The sequence below is a fragment of the Ailuropoda melanoleuca genome, chromosome 20 (genome assembly GCF_002007445.2).
Source record: "Ailuropoda melanoleuca isolate Jingjing chromosome 20, ASM200744v2, whole genome shotgun sequence".
Classification (NCBI taxonomy): domain Eukaryota; kingdom Metazoa; phylum Chordata; class Mammalia; order Carnivora; family Ursidae; genus Ailuropoda; species Ailuropoda melanoleuca.
Window position 1 is genome coordinate 1062661 of NC_048237.1, and position 19323 is coordinate 1081983.

Here is a 19323-nt window from a genome sequence, read left to right on the forward strand (position 1 = left end):
TTTTATTTCCAAAGCAGAAACTGATCTAACTGAAATTCTTATATATATTAACATCATACTAATGATCTGAATACTGAAAACCTACGATGAAAGACAGCAAAAGAAAATTCATACTAGATCAAGTCCAATGTAGGAGTATGCCCCATATACTTCCATATAATGCATAATGTAAAAAGCAAGAAGTCAAATAAACTCAGTATCTCCTTAATGTGCATGAAGACTGTTATCAGAATGCCTATATGAGACTAATATCTTTTGTGTATAATGTCATTCCCCAATAACTAATTCCTGTATCATCAGGTCTAAATCTATCATTCATAACTATCCATAACCTATCCCTCTCCGCACATCTTCCGACTTTATTTCTCAAGTCTCAACAAATACCAATGCTCTTCCGAAGGCACATACACAAATCAACCACTGTTCCAACCACCACCCCCAATCTATAAGTCTTCAATACTTTATAACCCCTAAAGCAATTTATATTGTTAATTCATTTATGTATGCTTACTGTATCCTATTTTCTATTAGTTGATTTGCTCAAGGGAGACTTAGAGATCTTTTTTTAAGTAGTTTCGCTGTAATGTCCTACAATGCAAAGCCAAGTGCCAAGTACGCAACAGGGAAATAATGAAGAGAAAATGGAAATGCTAATTAAGTCCTATTTTGTCATTTGGCAAGTCAGTTAGTCCTTACTTTTAGTTGGCATACAAATTCAAACAAAATACCTGACATGTATATGCCCTGACACCATATAAACCTATTATTTGAAAATCAACAGAAAGGTCACCCTAGTCTACCCCTGACAATTTATAGGAAGGTATTTTTTCATTTTGTTTATAAGGGGGGGGGCCCCGACTTTGACAACATGTTCGTTGTTCATTGCTATAAAAGAGAACGTTCATTACAAAACAGAAAAATAAATGGTTCTTACTAAATAGCTTTTTACCAGAAAAGACAAAACAAAACACCTTTAACATACCTGTCATAATAATCTCGTTGAAAGTCATAGTCCAAGTCAAAAGAGGAGCTGAAAAATAAATACCGAAGAGGATTAATTTGGAGTTATTGATGTAAATTCACAATAGCAGATGGGAAAAACAAAAACAAAAAACCATGCAAAACCAACCATAACAAATAGATCAAGAGATTAGCATGGAACAATCCCCAATCATTCAAGCAACAAACCACTACAATTCCAATCATCTTAGAAGCCACTGGACATGCAGCAGCTAATTTGCAAATTTAGGCACAAATCTGCTACAATTTCAACATTAAACTTAAGAGCTAATATAAAAACACTGAAAAATACAACAGTAAACCAAACATTCTTATGCTACCCTCCTTCCCTTTCATATTTCCCAGCTTCTTACAAACTAAACAACTCCTCTCGAAAGATTTTCACTGTATGTTAAAAATACCAAACTGCTCTTTAGTAAGTAAAAAAATCTCAGGGAATTCTAATAATTCTCTGGGAAATGGGCGAAAAGGAGGTATACCAATACAAAATTAATACAGCATCATTTTTACACAGATAAAACATACTACAGTTAACCCTCCCCACATCCAGAAAACAGATAGAGAAGATGCCCACTGATGGACACAATGCAGTTATAAATAATAAAGTTCCGGACCTGAGTAGAGGGGACGGAGAAGGGTGTTCTGGTACTGACCCGTACATCTCCGCTGCAGATCGTTTCACACCTGCTTTTCCTCGGTTCACTTTTGGCTCTGCAGCCAGATTAATATCTGAAAAAACAAAAATAAAGACAAACACTTTAATGACAATTCCGTTGGGTGGGTAGAATCTTAAACTACAGTTTTTAAATGTGAACACAGTGTGTATATATAACAAAGGCGGAATACTGTAGCTCATATTTTCTTATGTAAAAAGGGCTCATGAATTTTTACAAGGCTAGGACTTAGTCTTTCAATCCTTTGTCCTCTGTTCTGTAACAAAAAAGTATTCATTATATAAGACACACATATATTTATCATACGTAAGACAGGACATTTGTCATAAGTACGTTCTATCCTCAGTTCCCACTAAAATGAAACTCTCACTATTCAGAGAATGTATTAGGAATGAATAAATGACCTGAGATATTTTATATCTAGGAATTTATGAATTATTATGAGTATGATACCCTCAAATTATCCCTAAAGGCGACTTTTCATTCTCCTTATAAACAGGATCAGCTGTAAAAGTTGAATAACTATGCAGTGAACTGCTGAACAACCTTTACATACACATTTGTGTGTGCACCTGTGTCTGCGTGAGCACCCGTGTACACCAACAAAAGGGAATTAAGGGAACAAAGGAAAAAGTCCTAGTTTCCATAAACAACATAACTTTAAAAACACCTATTCCAACATGGTCAGCTATATAACCCTGCCACCCAATGCCTAACAAACAAAAGAATTCATGATCTCTTTCTTATTCTAACAAAAGTCCATTTGTCAAAAACCAGCTCTCCAAAATTTAGTTCATCAAATGACCAAATAAAAAACAGACTTTTAGTACACTATTTGTTGAACACCATTATATGTATGAAGAAATCTGCAGAGCTCTTGGTTCACTAAACTCATTTCCAATTTTTAGCACCTAACGTTAGAACAACCTTGCCTTTACAGCTGACTTATATTTTTACTTTTTTAAGTAGGTCCCAGGCACAGCGTCCCCCACCCCTACCCCGCTGGCCCTCTCTCTTAAAAAGCACAGTTCTAAAATAAAAACAGAACACTATATATCAAGTTGATTACACAATCCTTTTTTTATTTTTATTTTCTTAAAGATTTTATTCATTTATTCGACAGAGGTAGAGACAGCCAGCGAGAGAGGGAACACAAGCAGGGGGAGTGGGAGAGGAAGAAGCAGGCTCATAGCTGAGGAGCCTGACGTGGGGCTCGATCCCATAACGCCGGGATCACGCCCTAAGCCGAAGGCAGATGCTTAACCGCTGTGCCACCCAGGTGCCCCACACAATCCTTTTTTTAGAAACAATTTTTATTTATCTATTTGGCAAGACAGAGAATGAGCGGGGGAGGGGGGAGCAGACTCCCCACTGAGCAGGGAGCCAGATATGGGGCTGGATCCCAGGACGCTGGGATCAAGACCAGAGCCAAAGGCAGATGCTTACCCAACTGAGCCACCTAGGTGCCCTGATTACACAACCTTACAGATGAATTATTTCATGTGATCCTAAACTGTAGTACTGAGTCAAAATCCAGAATAGGATATATATTAATAAAAAGAACCTCAAATCTAAAAATACATTTAGTAATCTTAATTTTAGAAAAAAACAAAAAAGCATGGTTATTTTGGAACTGCTACAAAGCACACATGAAATTGTTTTCTTAAAAAAAAAAAAGTGCTTCTTATTCTGCCTACTGAAACAAGACAGAAGCTATTAAAATCCAGTAATAAACATTCCTGGTGTACAGTGGCTTCAATAGAGCTCCGATTATTTTAGTAAGTGGCAAATTGAGACTAAATTAAGAAATACATCAGATGACCTGGAATATCGCATGGTGCCAGAGAGCAAGGGTGCAATGAAATTATTTTAAGACTAAGGTCTCAAGGACATAGGATACAATGGCCACAGGCAAAATACTTTAAGCTCTATAAGAAGGATACGCAATGTACTAAAAGACACCAATTTATTAGAGATATTAATATTATGGGGGCACCTGTCTGGCTCAGTCAGTACAGCATGGGACTCTTAACCTAGGGGTTTTGAGTTCAAGCCCCATACTGGGTGTAGAGTTTGTAGAACTTACTTTAAAAAAAAAAAGAAAAAAAAAAAAAGCTAGGCAACCCCTTTGGGTCCCCTCACTCCTTGGGAGCTTTGTACTACCACTTTTCTATCTCTCAATAAAAACCTTGCTTTGCTGCCCACCCCCCCGCCAAAGCTAAAATAGAAAGTTTTTCAAAAAAATTTATCCGGTCTTTTCAACATGAATGGTATTTCAGAAAAAGCAAATATTAACGTGTTGTTCATTTTAGAAAAGTTACGCAGAACAAACTAGAAAACCCACTCTTTTGCAACCCCTAATGAAATACCTAAGCAATGATCATCAATGGATGATGACCATTAAGGTGAAAAACTGATGGGAAACTATTACAGATGGATCAAGATGTAAAACCGGAATCCACAAATTATCCTTAACATCACTAAAAATGGGCAACCATGGCGCCTGGTGTGATACAACATAAAATATGTAATATTACCCATTTAATGTTTTCATCAAAATAAATAGAATCTGAATTGAATCAAGCAAGCCTCTAGATCTGCACAGTCTAATAGAGTTGGCTGCTAGCCACAAGTCTGAATTCAGATGCGTTTTAAGTATACGTGTTTATATTTCTACTGGACAGCACTGCTCTGGATCTAGCAGTATTACACAAAACAGAGGTGGAGAACAACAGATTAAATGATACCACAAAGAAATCAGTACACAGTATGGAAGACACTAAGGTTATCTTCAACAAATTAAATGTCACAAACTTCTTTAATGGGAAAGGAAGGGATGGGGAACCTCAATTTAAAGACATCTAAGGGGCAATTAATCAAATGCGTATGTGGACATGGAAGGACTGGATCTTGATTTGAATAAAGCAAAAAAGTTATTTAAAAAATTTTGAGACAATAGAGGAAGAAATCTAAATATGGCCAGAATATTTGATTGTTATTAAGGAATTACTGTGAGGTTTCTTTTTTTAAATATCTGATAGGGGCAACGTGGTTTGCATTTTGTTGAATTTCTTATCTGATGGATATATGCTGAAGTCTTAAAATTACTCTTAACGGGGCGCCTGGGTGGCACAGCGGTTAAGCATCTGCCTTCGGCTCAGGGCGTGATCCCGGCGTTATGGGATCGAGCCCCATCAGGCTCCTCCGCTATGAGCCTGCTTCTTCCTCTCCCACTCCCCCTGCTTGTGTTCCCTCTCTCGCTGGCTGTCTCTATCTCTGTCAAATAAATAAATAAAATCTTAAAAAAAAAAGATTACTCTTAACAAAATTTAAAAGAAAACCAAAAGAAATAGATGAAAACAAGAATAGTCAAATACTGGTACTTAAACTAGTTGAGATGTACTTGCACACATGTTCATTAAACTCTTCTACTTTTGTGTTAGTAAAGTTCCACAACAGTAAAAACAAAACAAAAAACCCAAGTATCAGAAAAAACCCTGACTTCATTTTATGATGCAAAACGCCTGATTTAGTTCATTTTTGCTGCAGCATTTTACATACAACAAGTTATATACATGTGTTTTCCTGTACTTGGGTATACAACAAATGGGTATGAAAATTTTTTATGTATTCTCAATTACAACTGTTCTATGCATCTTCAATGTCAAGGATTACAAGGCTCTCTAACTTCCAGTATTTTCCCTTCCCAATCCAGTATGGTTGGGATTTTTAAAAATAGTTAGCATCTGAGGGGCGCCTGGGTGGCACAGCGGTTAAGTGTCTGCCTTCGGCTCGGGGCGTGATCCCGGCGTTATGGGATGGAGCCCCACATCAGGCTCCTCTGCTGTGAGCCTGCTTCTTCCTCTCCCACTCCCCCTGCTTGTGTTCCCTCTCTCGCTGGCTGTCTCTATCTCTGTCGAATAAATAAAATCTTAAAAAAAAAAAAAAATAGTTAGCATCTGAGAAGTGTTTACAAATTACACAAAACTTTTATTCTAGAAAGAGCTCTTCATGAAAGAGCCACTGGGAAATCATAACCAAACATTCAGAATAGTTGAGGGGGGCCTGGGTGGCTCAGTCAGTTAAGCATCAGAGTGCTGCTTTTGGCTCAGGTCATGATCTCAGGGTTGTGAGATGGAGCCCTGTAGGGCATCGTGCTCCATGCTCAGGGGGTCGTCTGCTTCAGGTTCTCCCCCTTTTCCTCTGCCCCCTCCCCCTCTCTAAAATAAACAGGGGCGCCTGGGCGACTCAGTGGGTTAAGCGTCTGCCTTCGAGTCAGGGTCCTGGAATGGAGCCCCACATCTAGCTCCCTTAGCAGGAAGCCTCCCTCTCCCTGCCGATCCCTGTGCTTGTGCTCTCTCAATCTTCTGTCAAATAAAAAAATCTAAAGAACAAAACAAAAAATCAAATCTTAAAAAACTGCTCTTGCTATTAAGGACAATGCTGTTTACTCCAAGAATGGAGCTGTCACTTATTTAAAAAAAAAAAAAAGCTGCCAAAACTTTATAATAAATCATGTTATGTGGGAGGTATTTATTAAATGTTACAAACATTATGAAGTGAAGTTCTGTGTAATACTGTAGGGAAACACCAACATGGAAACACTTAAGGGGACAAAAATCCACGGCAACCTGAAGAGAAGCAGCCAGGTAGAAAATAAAATATTGAAGGTGGAATTAAACTTGAACGTTATCCATTTAAAAAAACTGAATACAAACTCCCGGAAATGCTGAAAACAAAATGAAAATTAAAGTAAGTCACCACACAGGAATCATCAGAAAACTAAAAATTGTCAATAATGAATTGCTACAAACTTCAGAAAAGCAGATAACTTTAACTGCTAAACAATACATTATCAACAATGGAATTGCCATTCTGTGGCACTCAGGTTTGCGTGCTTACTCTCTTTTATTCATAAAAAGCAAAAAGTACGACTTCTGTCTTACAAACCCTTCAACTTCCCTAATATTAACACCCAGGATTAACTATGATTCTGACAGCAAATCTTAGCAACTGATAAGCAGTTAGAAAACTATTCAAGGAGATGAAATTCTACAATCATCAGGAACATACTTATGTGCTCTAAAGTCTTAGTATGTGATGAGATCTTAAGTTTAAATATAAACATCTGGGCAGAGCTCAGATTTCATTTCTCAAATATATAAACATGGTAGATCAGGAGACCCCTTATTGGGGAAACACACACACCTAAAACAAAACCAGTCTGTACTGCTAATGCTATAAAATACATTAACAGTAAGTAACTGTTATTGAGTGTAACATGCTAGACGTATACCAGAAGCTTCTTATGAATCATCCTAATTAATCCAAATTCTTGTAACACCAAAGTACTATTACCTCAGGTAAGAACAGATGATAGACTGAGGTACTATACCTCCATTTGAACAGATGAGAACGCTCAGCCAAGTTATGTAGACTGCCCAACACACAGTTGTGCTAAGCAATCTGACTCCACGGCCCATGAGTGACTAAGCTATATTGTGTTTGCCCATTCTACTGAGAGTGGGAGGACACAGCTATTTAGGGGCAACTGTACTTTACAAATGTCATTTCTTTTTTTTTTTTTTTAAAGACTTTATTTGACAGAGACAGACAGTGAGAGAGGGAACACAAGCAAGGGAGTGTGAGAGGGAGAAGCAGGCCTCCCGCTGAGCAGGGAGCCCAATACAGGGCGCGATCCCAGGATCCTGGGATCATGACCTGAGCAGAAGGCAGACGCTTGACGGCTGAACCACCCAGGCACCCCCATAATGTCATTTCTTACCCTCCCAACTTTACTCAAGACCACCAACTGATTATCCAGTCTCTGCTACACAAAAAGGAATAAAATCCTTATTTAGCCAATTTTACCTATAAACCTAACATTTTTTAGACTTAGCTTAATGGAGAGAGAGAAAAACAGAAGCATGAACAGGAAAGCTCATATCTGAATTAAACTATCAGGGAAGAAATTCAACCCAGATCTTACCTAAAACCTGGCCAGCAATCATTCTGCCATCCTCTCCTGCCACAGCAGCCCGGGCATTTCTCTCATTAACATACTGAACGAAGGCAAAGCCCTTATGAACAGAGCAACCCACAATTTTGCCGTATTTCGAGAAGATCGCCTCCACATCAGATTTCTTGACCACAAGAGTATTGAGATTCCCAATGAATACACGGGAGTTCATGGAGCGAGGATCTGTCTTGTTGGTAACGTTGCTGGCCATTTTCTTTGATGATAAGGTTCCTCACAAAGCCGAAAAACTGCAAGGGAAAAAAAATGCATTCAGGTGAAAAAAACAAAAACAAGAAACGATAAAACCAAAATACTCCTTGATAAAATTTTCTACTCTATTTTGAACCAAAGTGACTAACAAGATTACCAACTTAAAGGGCTCTCATAGCAGCAACTATATTACTATTTTAGAAAGGCGAACTCCTGAATATATGCATCCTTATACAAATTCAGCAGCATCTCCCCTAGTCTATTCCAGTAGTGCTAGACTATCATTTCAAAGGACCACCGGGCGGGCGGGGGGGGGTATTCCTTCTTCAAAGACCACCAGCAACACAATTAAGGACATTATTCATTTCAAGCGAGCCCTCTCTGTTCTAAAGTCCTGAAGCAAATGCGATCTCTTAAGCTCTCTACTACCAACTTCTCATTGTATTGTTAACCTTCCCTGTCATACTAACCTAACCACTCCCTGCCGTGTATCAACAACTCCACCTTCTTGCACACTGCTTTTTAAAAAAGGATTCTTACCTATTCCAAAGATATACAAAACTTCAAATTCTGTCCACAAACCATTCTTTAGCTAGATAAATGTGGACAACACTCTTCCCTTCAAGTATAATTAACCTTATTATACTGAGGCAATATATAGACCCAAATCATTCCCTCTGGAAATATTTACTTCCAGGTACATTAACTGATTTATAATACGCCAGAGGTATCTTAAGTAACAATACCATCATTTTACAGAATGCAATGACTCTTGACCTACTTTTTATGGGATAATCTACAAAATACAGCAAGGATATCTGTAATACTAGATGGTGATGATGATAAAACTAGTGGGCAGAACACGGCATGAATCAAAAGATCAGGAGAACCAAGAAGAGTACAACTTTCCTCAGACTATTTCAAAACAAAAATTATCTTTTTTTTAAATGTATATGAAGGTTCAGTGATATTATAATTACATGGAGATTCATGATACTATCATCTTAGGTCTTTTTCAAGTGAAAACATTTTTACATCCTTTTACTTTTTTATCTGCTGCCCCTTCCCAATCCAACTACCACACTTAAACAGGCTTTAAGATGGGCCCACACTGGATTTAGAGTACCATTCTTAAGATTAATTTTAATTTATTTCCCATTCATCCCTTTGAAATTCAAATCAGATATCAGTTGTCTAGTATGTTCTCTCTCCATCCCCAAGACAATGACAAATTAGTTCATGGATTATGTAAAAATCTCTTCTAACATATATGTAAAACAGGTAGCATATCATTTATATAGATCACTGATATTCTGTCCCTTAAAACACCTACTCATTTCACAAGTAGTACTGATTTTTGAAGTTGTAACAACTGCTTTTCCCTCCTAGCCTTTCTAAAATTCAAGAAGTTTTCTTTACCTGATTTTGATTTCTGAATTACAGCTTTATAAACAATAGTTCTTATTTAGACTAAGCAATAAAAATTTACCAAACAGTAGCACAGAGTATTGGTGACTCTTAGTCACAGTACCAGAAAGCCTCTTTAGAACACCAAAAACAGAAACCTATTGAAAGGCCTAACTGGTTTCAAATATTACTGCTGGTTAAGGTTTGCTGTTACTTTAAGTGGGGAGAATTCAAGCCAGTTTTCTACGAATATTTTCACAAAAAATTAACATATATTCTAAATATTATAGTAAATATAGGAAAAATCTTCCTAGGTTTAATTAGCAATTACCTGTGAGGGAAAAGACATGGTTCTACATGCCATTAGCATACTGAACAGAGAGTGTAAAACAACAACAGATACTAATGTCCCCTTCAAATATACTCCTTGGAACTGCAAAATGTAAATGGATTTAAATGACTATTTTCTCACTTTTTACAAAGGTGGTACATAGCTAGTACCAATCTGGAAGCAGATAATTCGTTACACATGAAGAACGCCGTAGGACATCAAGGATTAATACCCAAGGAACTCCACTTGGAAAGGCTGGCAAAGAAACATCCAGATACACAAGTAGAAAGTGCTAATAATGGTTGCCATCTCTGAATTAAAGTATGTATTTTATCTATTTTCTCCGATTTAACATGGTTACTAAATTTGCTACAAGAATCATGAATTGTTGGGGCGCCTGGGTGGCACAGCGGTTAAGCGTCTGCCTTCGGCTCAGGGCATGATCCCGGCGTTATGGGATCGAGCCCCACATCAGGCTCCTCCGCTGGGAGCCTGCTTCTTCCTCTCCCACTCCCCCTGCTTGTGTTCCCTCTCTATCTCTGTCAAATAAAATAAAATAAAATCTAAAAAAAANAAAAAAAAAAAAAAAAAAAAAAAGAATCATGAATTGTTAACAATAAATAATGACCTCAACTTCAATAGTTTGGCTAAAGTCAATGGAATAGCTTTCAATGCCCATACTTACTAAGGATTTAATCAAGATATGAGCAACAGTAAAGACAAGTGAACCCACAAAGGTCCATTAACCCTGCTCCAAGGAACACATCTTCTAAAGAATAGGAGTTACTACAAATTAATCATTTTTTTTCACTGAATATTTATTTTCTGGTAAGTACTAGGTACCAAGGCTACTTCAGAGGAAAAACACAGAGAGACAAGATTCCTCAGAGTTTACACTCTAATGATACCACTTTTTAAAACTGTACTGAAAAGGGAACCTATTTCCCAATGTTTTACAAATAACCAAATGAGCTTAGGTCACATTTCACCCTACCTCTGATCATTAAGTACCTTACCCATGAAATCTGTTGGGGGGGGGGTGTAAAATGGTCAGTCAATATACTAGATGCAAAGCAACTGGGGGGGGGAGTCCCCTGGGTTTCCTAGAATAAAACAGCAACAGCAGAGCCTAGTTTTTGAATCTTTCTGAATCCCCACATAAAAGCAACTAGATAGTAAGCTTGGGTTGTCAAGGCACCCCAATCAAAATGCCATAATGCAGGGGCGCCTGGGTGGCACAGCGGTTGAGCGTCTGCCTTCGGCTCAGGGCGTGATCCCGGCGTTATGGGTTCGAGCCCCACATCAGGCTCCTCTGCTGTGAGCCTGCTTCTTCCTCTCCCACTCCCCCTGCTTGTGTTCCCTCTTCTCGCTAGCTGTCTCTATCTCTGTCAAATAAATCAAATCTTTAAAAAAAAAAAAAAAATGCCATAATGCAAGCTGGTAAAGGGAAGCCAACCATCCACGTGTCCATGGTATCTATCACTGTGGAAGAACCAAAAAGACTCAGAAACTGAAGAAGCCCCAAATAACCATTTAGTGGAAAGCCAAGGAAACAAATTTTAAGAAAAGCAGCTGAAACAGGAAGGGTTTTCACTGCTCCAAGAATGGGTGAGTACAAGGTAGTTATAAAAAGTCTCAAGGTGCCAGAGTCGCTTAATCTCTATAATCTCTCAAAACTCAGAGCCCCAAGTGCAGCATTCCATTCTTAAAACCTTTCCAACTCCCCAAAATAACTATTATTCTGCCTTTATAGTAATCACTTTAGAAGATTTTATCTCAGAGAGAGGGGCACACAAGAGGAGGGGGGAGGGGCAGAGGGAGACTCCCCAGTGAGCAGGGGGCCAGATGTGGGGCGATCGCAGGACCCTAGGGCCCTGAGATCATCGCCCGGGCTGAAAGCAGACACTTAACTGCCTGAGCCATGCAGGCACCCCTTTTACGGCTTTTAGGTAAGTTCCCCTTCCCCCCTTTTAAATTCAAATTTATTCTTGAAGAATAAAGGGTATTCGACCTGAAGTTTCCCAGTCTGGATATTCCACAATCTCATACTCTTAGTACAATTCCACTATTCTTCTGTTTTTCATGAAATTTGAAGCTAGGAGTGAAGGCTTGATCAGATCCACATGTGAATCTTTTGGAAGACTATAAATGACATTGTCTATTTTGTGGTTACTAATGCTTAAATTTTACTATGTCTTAAGTATTAGAGTATCTTATCTCTAATCTATTGCTTAGAACTCATGAGTTTCTCTCGCATGTTGGTAGTAAGTTTGCCTGTGCCCTCTATTATTCCTAGAGTCGGTTCTATGTCGGCTTGGCTGGGTATAAAATTTTAGCATTGCATTTTCTTTCTTTAAATGTTATTATATTTACTTCCGAACTGTCACAGGGTCATTCCCAAATGTAAACCCTGGCGGCAAAATTCTGTTTTTATTGGCTTTAGTAGTTACAGGGTTTTTGCTTTCTGCTCAGCAGGAGAGTATGCTTCTCCCTTTAGCTCTTCCCCTGCCTCTCCCCCGGCTCGAGCTCTCAAATAAATAAAATCATTAAAAGAAAATTAGAAGTAAAATAAATAATAAAGCTAGCTGCAGAAGAGAACAGGTTAACCTTTGCTTTTTACCTTATATAGCTCTGTAGCATACTACATTCTACATGCATTTTTAATTTTTAACAACGTGGTATTCTAATTACCAACAATTGCAGTCTTTAGAATGATCTGCAAATCACTTCGGGGTACCTGGCTGCCTCATTCATGACAACATGCCATTTTTTTTTTTTAAAGATTTGATTTATTTGACGGAGAGAGGCAGCGAGAGAGGGAACAGAAGTAGGGGGGGTGGGAAAGGGAGAAGCAGGCTTCCCGCTGAGCAGGAATCCCAGAATGCTGGGATCACACCCTGAGCCAAAGGCAGATGCTCAACAACTGAGTCACCCAGGCACCCCAACATGCAACTCTTGGTCTCAGGGTTGTTGAGTCTGAGCCCCAAGTTGGGTGTAGTGATTACTATATAAAAAAATAAATAACTCCAAATCACTTTAAATAATGTGGGAATTGTAATTAAATGTTTAAGTCAAAGGGCACCTGGGTGGCTCAGCTGGCTGAGCATCTGTCTCTTGGGTCATGATCTCGGGGTTCTGGGATCGAGTTCCTCTTTGGACTCAGAGGTTGGTGGGGAGTTTGCTTAGGATTCTCTCTCCCCCCCCAACCCTGTACATGCATAAGCAAGCTGTCTCTAAAATAGATAAAATAAATCTTTAAATAAAGTAAAAAAGCAGTATTAGAATTGTACAATAACAGGAGACATATATTAACTATTCACATAAAAATTATACACTTAGGAAAGAGCATAGTTTAAAATGTTCTGTGGGTACTTTGCTTTTGGTTAATCCTTATCACCTTCAATTCCTCAGGAAGTCCATTTCCTCAAACCACAGTTTATAAATTTCACTTCTTCCATCTTTTGAAAACCGGAAATTTCTGGCACATTCTAAGTGCTGTGTACTTCCTCACAGATGAACTCAGTCCACTCAAATCCCTTGTTTTCTCAGAGAATAAACATTTTTTGAAGCTTTTATGTTAATTCCAGTTAGTTAATATATAGTGTTATCTTAGTTTCAAGTGTTAATAGAAAAATTATTTTTTAAAATAAGTTTATGTATTTATGTATGTAAATAATCTCTACACTCAAAATGAGACCTGAACTCACAACCCAGAGATCAAGAGGTGCCTTTTCTTCCAACTGAGCCAGGCAGATACCTTAAAATCATTGTAAGTCAAATTCGTTCTTCTTAAACATCCAAGTAAATAGAAATACACAGAATAAAAAAAAGTTTCTTTCTTAAAATTGGTTTCAAAGAGTAAAATCAAGAAAGTAGATTTCTGGGGCAACTGGGTGGCTCAGTCCATGAACTCAGGGTCATGGGATCCAGCCCCACATCCAGCTCCACACTGAGTGTTCACTTTGCTTGAAATTCTGTGTCTCCCTCTCCCACTGCCCCTCCCCAACTCGTTCTCTAAAAAAACCCCCAAACCATTATAATTCTTAAAAAAAGAAATAAAGAGGGTAGATTTCTGAAATAGTTATGTTCCATGGATACTGTGCATCCTGTTTAATTCACTACTGACGATTAAGTGGATCTGGTTTCCAGAAAAGAACTCGAACACACTAAAATACAATGGAATGAAATGAATTTTCCTAAAGGTTATTTGGGTGGTAGCACTTAACACTGTAGTCCATGGGTGCATATGGACATAGGTGTTTGTATACGATACATTTTATATTTATATATACATATATTTTCATCCAATAATTTTTTTTTAAAACACGGAGCATGAAATCACGACCCGACATCAAGACCTGAAAACTGAGCTCAGTAGTCGGATACTCATTTGACTGAGCCACCTAGGCGCCCCTCATCCCAGTATTTCTATCATCAAAGGATCACTAAGGTGAGTCTTATCTGGTTGGTAAATCAAAACTAGGAATACTCAGTTACCTTTACCAAAACTAGAAATACTCAGTTACCTTTATTGCCTTATTAAACAAAGATCTATGCATCTAATCACAGATTTCATATGTTAAAGCAGTAATACCAAGAGATTTTCCGGGTGCCTGGGTGGCTCCGTTGGTTAAGTGTCTGCCTCTGGCTCAGGTCATGATCCCAGGGTCCGATGTGAGCCCTCCATCAGGCTCCCTGCTCAATGGGGAGTCTGCTTCTCCCTCTCTCAAATACATACATACATACATACATACAATACCAAGAGGTAGCAGTGTGAAGGACAAGAAATGCTTAAGATTTGTGGATATATTCAGGTGCCCCTGAATTTAAGTTACTTTAAAAAAATAACCGAGGGACACCTGGTTAAGCATCTGCCTTCAGCTAGGGTCATGATCCCAGGGTCCTGCATTGGGCTCCTTGCTCAGAAGGGATAGCGCTGCTCACCCGGCTTGTGCATGTTCTCTGACAAAAAATAAAATCTTCCAATTTCCACTCCTGCCATTCCAATTACATTCTAAAACCAATGAATAAAATCTACATCTGATTAGAATGCAAGCAAACCTGTCAAAATTTTATTTTTAACTGTTCATTCTGAAGCTCATACTATCTTGATTATTTGCCCTCTTGAGACAAACTTATCTTGGATTTTCAATCTAGCTAAAAGTTTGGGTAATGTTTTAACAACGACCCCATTTCTCGTTAGCATTAAATCTCAAGTAAAGTCTGCTGGGAAGAGGTGCAGTGAGGTGGGAGAGGCAGACTGCACTATCTGATGATTATGAGAGGTACAGGTTTCAAATAGTCCAAAAACAGGTTATGATGGTGCTGGATTTTGCTGGGGCGGAGACAAAATCAATTTATAACTCGAATCAACTTTTAGCTTCCTTGCCTTTATGCGCAGGGTAGTGTAACTCCACCTTTAGTGGAAAGGGATTGGAAAGACAAATACCTGACAAAACAGCGCCACTTATTCAGACTATATTCAGTATCATATTTAGGCACATTTGCTACAAACAAACAACCCATCAGAGAAAATAGGTAACAAGCCACAAGATGTTTCTACTGAAGACGTCAGCCAATCCTCAACCTGTTCACCCTATTCACCTAGGCTACTCACAGTTATACTTACTCATATCACAGTATGTTAGTCCAGGAAAAAAAAAAAAAAAGCAAAGACAACATCTGTATGGCTTATGAAATGTCAATGATTTAACTAGAAAACAAGGGAAATAACTTGCCTCAGACAAGAAAATGCAGAACTCTACCTTAGAATTTTTATTACTACCCCTTAACTAGCCTATACATTCAATCTGAATCAGATACAACTACCATATGACTGTTATTTCCTATCTTTCTGTGATGAATATAAAAGGCAAAGTATCACTAGATGGCAGCAACGAGTTGGCAGTTTTTTAAAAAGATGACTAAATCTAGAGTCCAAGGTTTTCTATTTCACGCTACCTTTCACAATTGGTCAAAGTTTCTTAAGTACCTTTCGGATACCATAAATTTCCCTTTCTACTTAGAGCATCATCATCTGCACTAAGTTATTTTCCTTTAACAGGGACACCTGGGTGGCTCAGTCGGTTAAGCACCGCCTTTGGCTCAGGTCATGATCCCAGGGTCCTGGGATCAGCCCCATGACAAGCTCCCTGCTCATCGGGGAGTCTGCTTCTCCCTCTCCCTCATTCTCTTAAATAAAATCTTTAAAAAAAGAAATGGGAAAAAAAGTTGTTTTCCTTTAACAAACTTAAATTCCTACTTTGCCCATTTAGGTACTCTTTCACATTACTCTATTTGGCCCTCCTTTGTTCTCTGCCTATGTATCTTTATTGCATTCATCAATTATTTCCGCTAACAATGAACTGTCCCTGTGTCTGCAAAAAGAACAGTATACTTTAATCTGCTCCATCCCCAAAGCTTATATTAATCAAAACACAGATATAATCTCAAGGTCACGGTTCTACTAGCATGAGAAAATAGCATATGGTGGTGCCTTAGGACATTCTCAGGACACAAAAAGGTAAGGGCCCCCCCCTTTTTATTTATTTTTCTAAATAGGTTCCATGCCCAGTGTGGAGCCCAACACAGGGCTGGAACTCACAACTCTGAGATCAAGACCAGAGGTGTGATCAAGAGTTAGATGCTTAGCCAACTAAGCCAGGTGCACCAAAGGTGGTCATATTTTTGATAAGCTTTCTAACTGCTAAGTCTAAGAATTAAAACTAAGAGAATACTCGAGATACTAGAAATTACAGAGAGAAACAGATAATTCAATAAATATCACACAGCCATTAAAAACCAAAAAAACCCTAGAACATAACTTAGTACACCAAAATAAAATTATAGATGGATCCAAATTTAAATGCAAAAAATTTCATATGCAGTTGTCAAAACCTAAATAACACAAAACATGCAACAGTCCCAACAAATATGAACAGGAGAAAAAGGGCAGGAAATGCAAACCAAATAAATCATAAACATGAAAAATTAATATAAGAATTAATTCAGTCAACTGTCAATGTACACTAAAATAGCTAGGCAAAAGCTTGCTGGGCACAAACAAGATTTACATGATCTCAAAATATTACCTAAAAGAATAAGGATCATAAAGGGAAAAAATGTACCTTTACAATGGAAACATAAATGCCACCACTTAAACCAACTCATCTGACATTAAATGCCTCCTGATGTGACAAAATAAGAAACACACATCACCTATGCAATATTCTTGGTAAAATATTTGAATGCACACATAGGGAAACAATTAGACAATTTCAAGTTTGTAGAGACGTTATACAACAATTTAACTGGTTGGGACTCCTCAAAAATACATACATACAAAGTAGAGGCCTTTTCTAGATTAAGAAAACAATGTGTGACCCTCTGACTAGACACTGGATTGCAAACAACATTTTTTTGGTGACGGGGAATTTTATTATGGTTTGTATACAAGAGTATTGAACCTGTTAATTTTCATTGTCTTGATAATTATTTTGGTGAGATAGATTATTCTTAGAGGAGATGCAGGCATTTTCAAGTTTCTAAGTGAAGTATATCATGCCTAAAACTTTAAACTCACTGAGGAGGGAAACGAAACAAACCACCACACATATAGAGAGCAAACATAGCAATCTGCAGTGACTACTAGAACAGGAAGGCTGGAACACGGATAGTATATTTTACATATGTAATAGTACCTGTTCCAAAGTTTTTTAAAGCTCCTATTACAGCAAACGTAAAAATGATATATACCAGCTGACACACTTTACCAAGTTCCCAGAAAATAGCAAAACTTACATTTTTTTGTCAGATATGCTAATTTAAGAAGGATTGTACAGGGGCGCCTGGGTGGCACAAAGGTTAAGCATCTGCCTTTGGCTCAGGGCGTGATCCCGGCGTTATGGGATCGAGCCCCACATCAGGCTCCTCCGCTATGACTGCTTCTTCCTCTCCCACTCCCCCTGCTTGTGTTCCCTCTCTCACTGGCTGTCTCTCTGTCGAATAAATAAAAAACTTTAAAAAAAAAAAAAAAAAAAAAAGAATGATCGTACAATGGGGTGAAAAGACAAGGCAACCCCACAGCTGTAACTAAGTAAACCAGTACATGTTTCTGTAGGTTCCTCTGAAAATTCTTAAAAAGTGCCAAGCAATGGGCAGGCCTACATACTTGCATTAATTAAGCAATTGGCAATGTTAAATTTCAGGTCATCCTATGTTTGGAATTGAAAGAGAAAACTTTGAACATCTGTAAGTTCTATAAATTCCTGTTAATAAAAAAATTACATAACCACTTAACAAAAACACGTTGCAGAAAACCAAGTGAAAAATGTTTACAACATAGACTCTAAAACTACATATGGTAATGATTACATATTGTTAAAAATATATCATAAGAAATACAGGTGTATAGGTACACCTGTAGCTACAAGACCTTAGAGATGAACCAAAATACTAATACTGGTTTAAAAAATATTTTTCTTTCATATACATATTTCCTTCAAATTTCTTAATAAGCATTTTTATAATAAAATATTGTTCCTGTCAAAGTATAAATGGGTAATGTAATAGGACAAAAATTTTAAAATGAAGGTCTTTAAGAAAATATTCCCAGAATGTCAAAGTGGGAAAAACTAAATCAGGTAGTTCAACTGCCCCACAGTTCTTCAGAGGATGTTAAAATCCCCTTACAACATCCTTGCTAATAATCTAGCCTCTTGAGAATTGTCAAAGTCAAAGAACTCACAATATAATACTCAATTCATAAACTTAATTGGCTTTTAACCAATATCTTCCTTTAGTTCCCTCCTTCAATGTCCACTCATTGGCATTAATTTTTTTCTTTAACGTAAATCATCTTATTCAAACTGTTCCCTATCCTCACCATCGTCTATGAAAATAAAAAATGGTGCCCTGAAACAAATACAATTTAATCTGTCAATGTCCCTTTGAACACAATAGCAGTCCAAATTTGGTTGTTCTTTCAAGAATGGAACACTCTGGATGCTACCCAGATGCTACTGTTTCTGGTAACTTTTGCATTGTCAATACATGCAGAAGTCACAAAGTAAATCCCCTAATTCTTATACATTTATTAATATAATGCTAACTTCCTGTATTGGGACAACTACTTTGTTGGGTTTCTTTGCATCTAGTATAGGGCTTTACATTTCAAATACCATTTCATCCTTTTTTTTTTTTAAGATTTTATTTATTTATTTGACAGAGAGAGACAGCCAGCGAGAGAGGGAGAGGAAGAAGCAGGCTCCTAGAGGAGAGCCTGATGTGGGGCTCAATCCCAGGAACGCCCGGATCATGCCCTGAGCCGAAGGCAGACACTTAACCAGACACTTAACGACTGAGTCACCCAGGCGCCCCCATTTCATCCTCTTCTATCCTGTTCACTATCCCTAGTTCCAGCCTGAAGAAAAGTTTCAGATTTTGATTTTGTTAATTTTTGAAGTATTAATCTCTTACAATTATGTATTCTTCACTGATTTGTTCACCATCCTCTGAGAAGTCCTGCCCTTATCATTTAAAAGTTTAATAATATTAACACAATTTTCCTTCAATAGCAATTTTTTTCACGTTATCTACTAGTTTTAAAACAATGACAACCAACAGTCCCAACAGGTAAGTCCTTTTGCATATTTTCTGTACAC

The 19323-nt window shown here is 37.8% G+C and overlaps 1 protein-coding gene across 11 annotated transcripts in view; it reads right to left on the reverse strand.

Moving 5' to 3' along the window:
- HNRNPC (heterogeneous nuclear ribonucleoprotein C) overlaps window positions 1–19323 on the reverse strand; it is a 57072-nt gene that overhangs the window by 21571 nt on the left and 16178 nt on the right. For 9 of the 11 annotated variants that reach the window (XM_011235516.3, XM_019808551.2, XM_019808553.2 and 6 more), the window contains 3 exons: window positions 7684–7961; window positions 1635–1749; window positions 983–1030 (listed from right to left, as the gene is read on the reverse strand). In XM_011235516.3, coding sequence (XP_011233818.1) covers window positions 983–1030; window positions 1635–1749; window positions 7684–7924 — 404 coding nt within the window. In that variant the 5' untranslated portion in view covers window positions 7925–7961. The remainder of the gene's footprint in view (window positions 1–982; window positions 1031–1634; window positions 1750–7683; window positions 7962–19323) is intronic. The other 2 variants (XM_019808555.2, XM_019808554.2) reach the window with 1 other exon arrangement.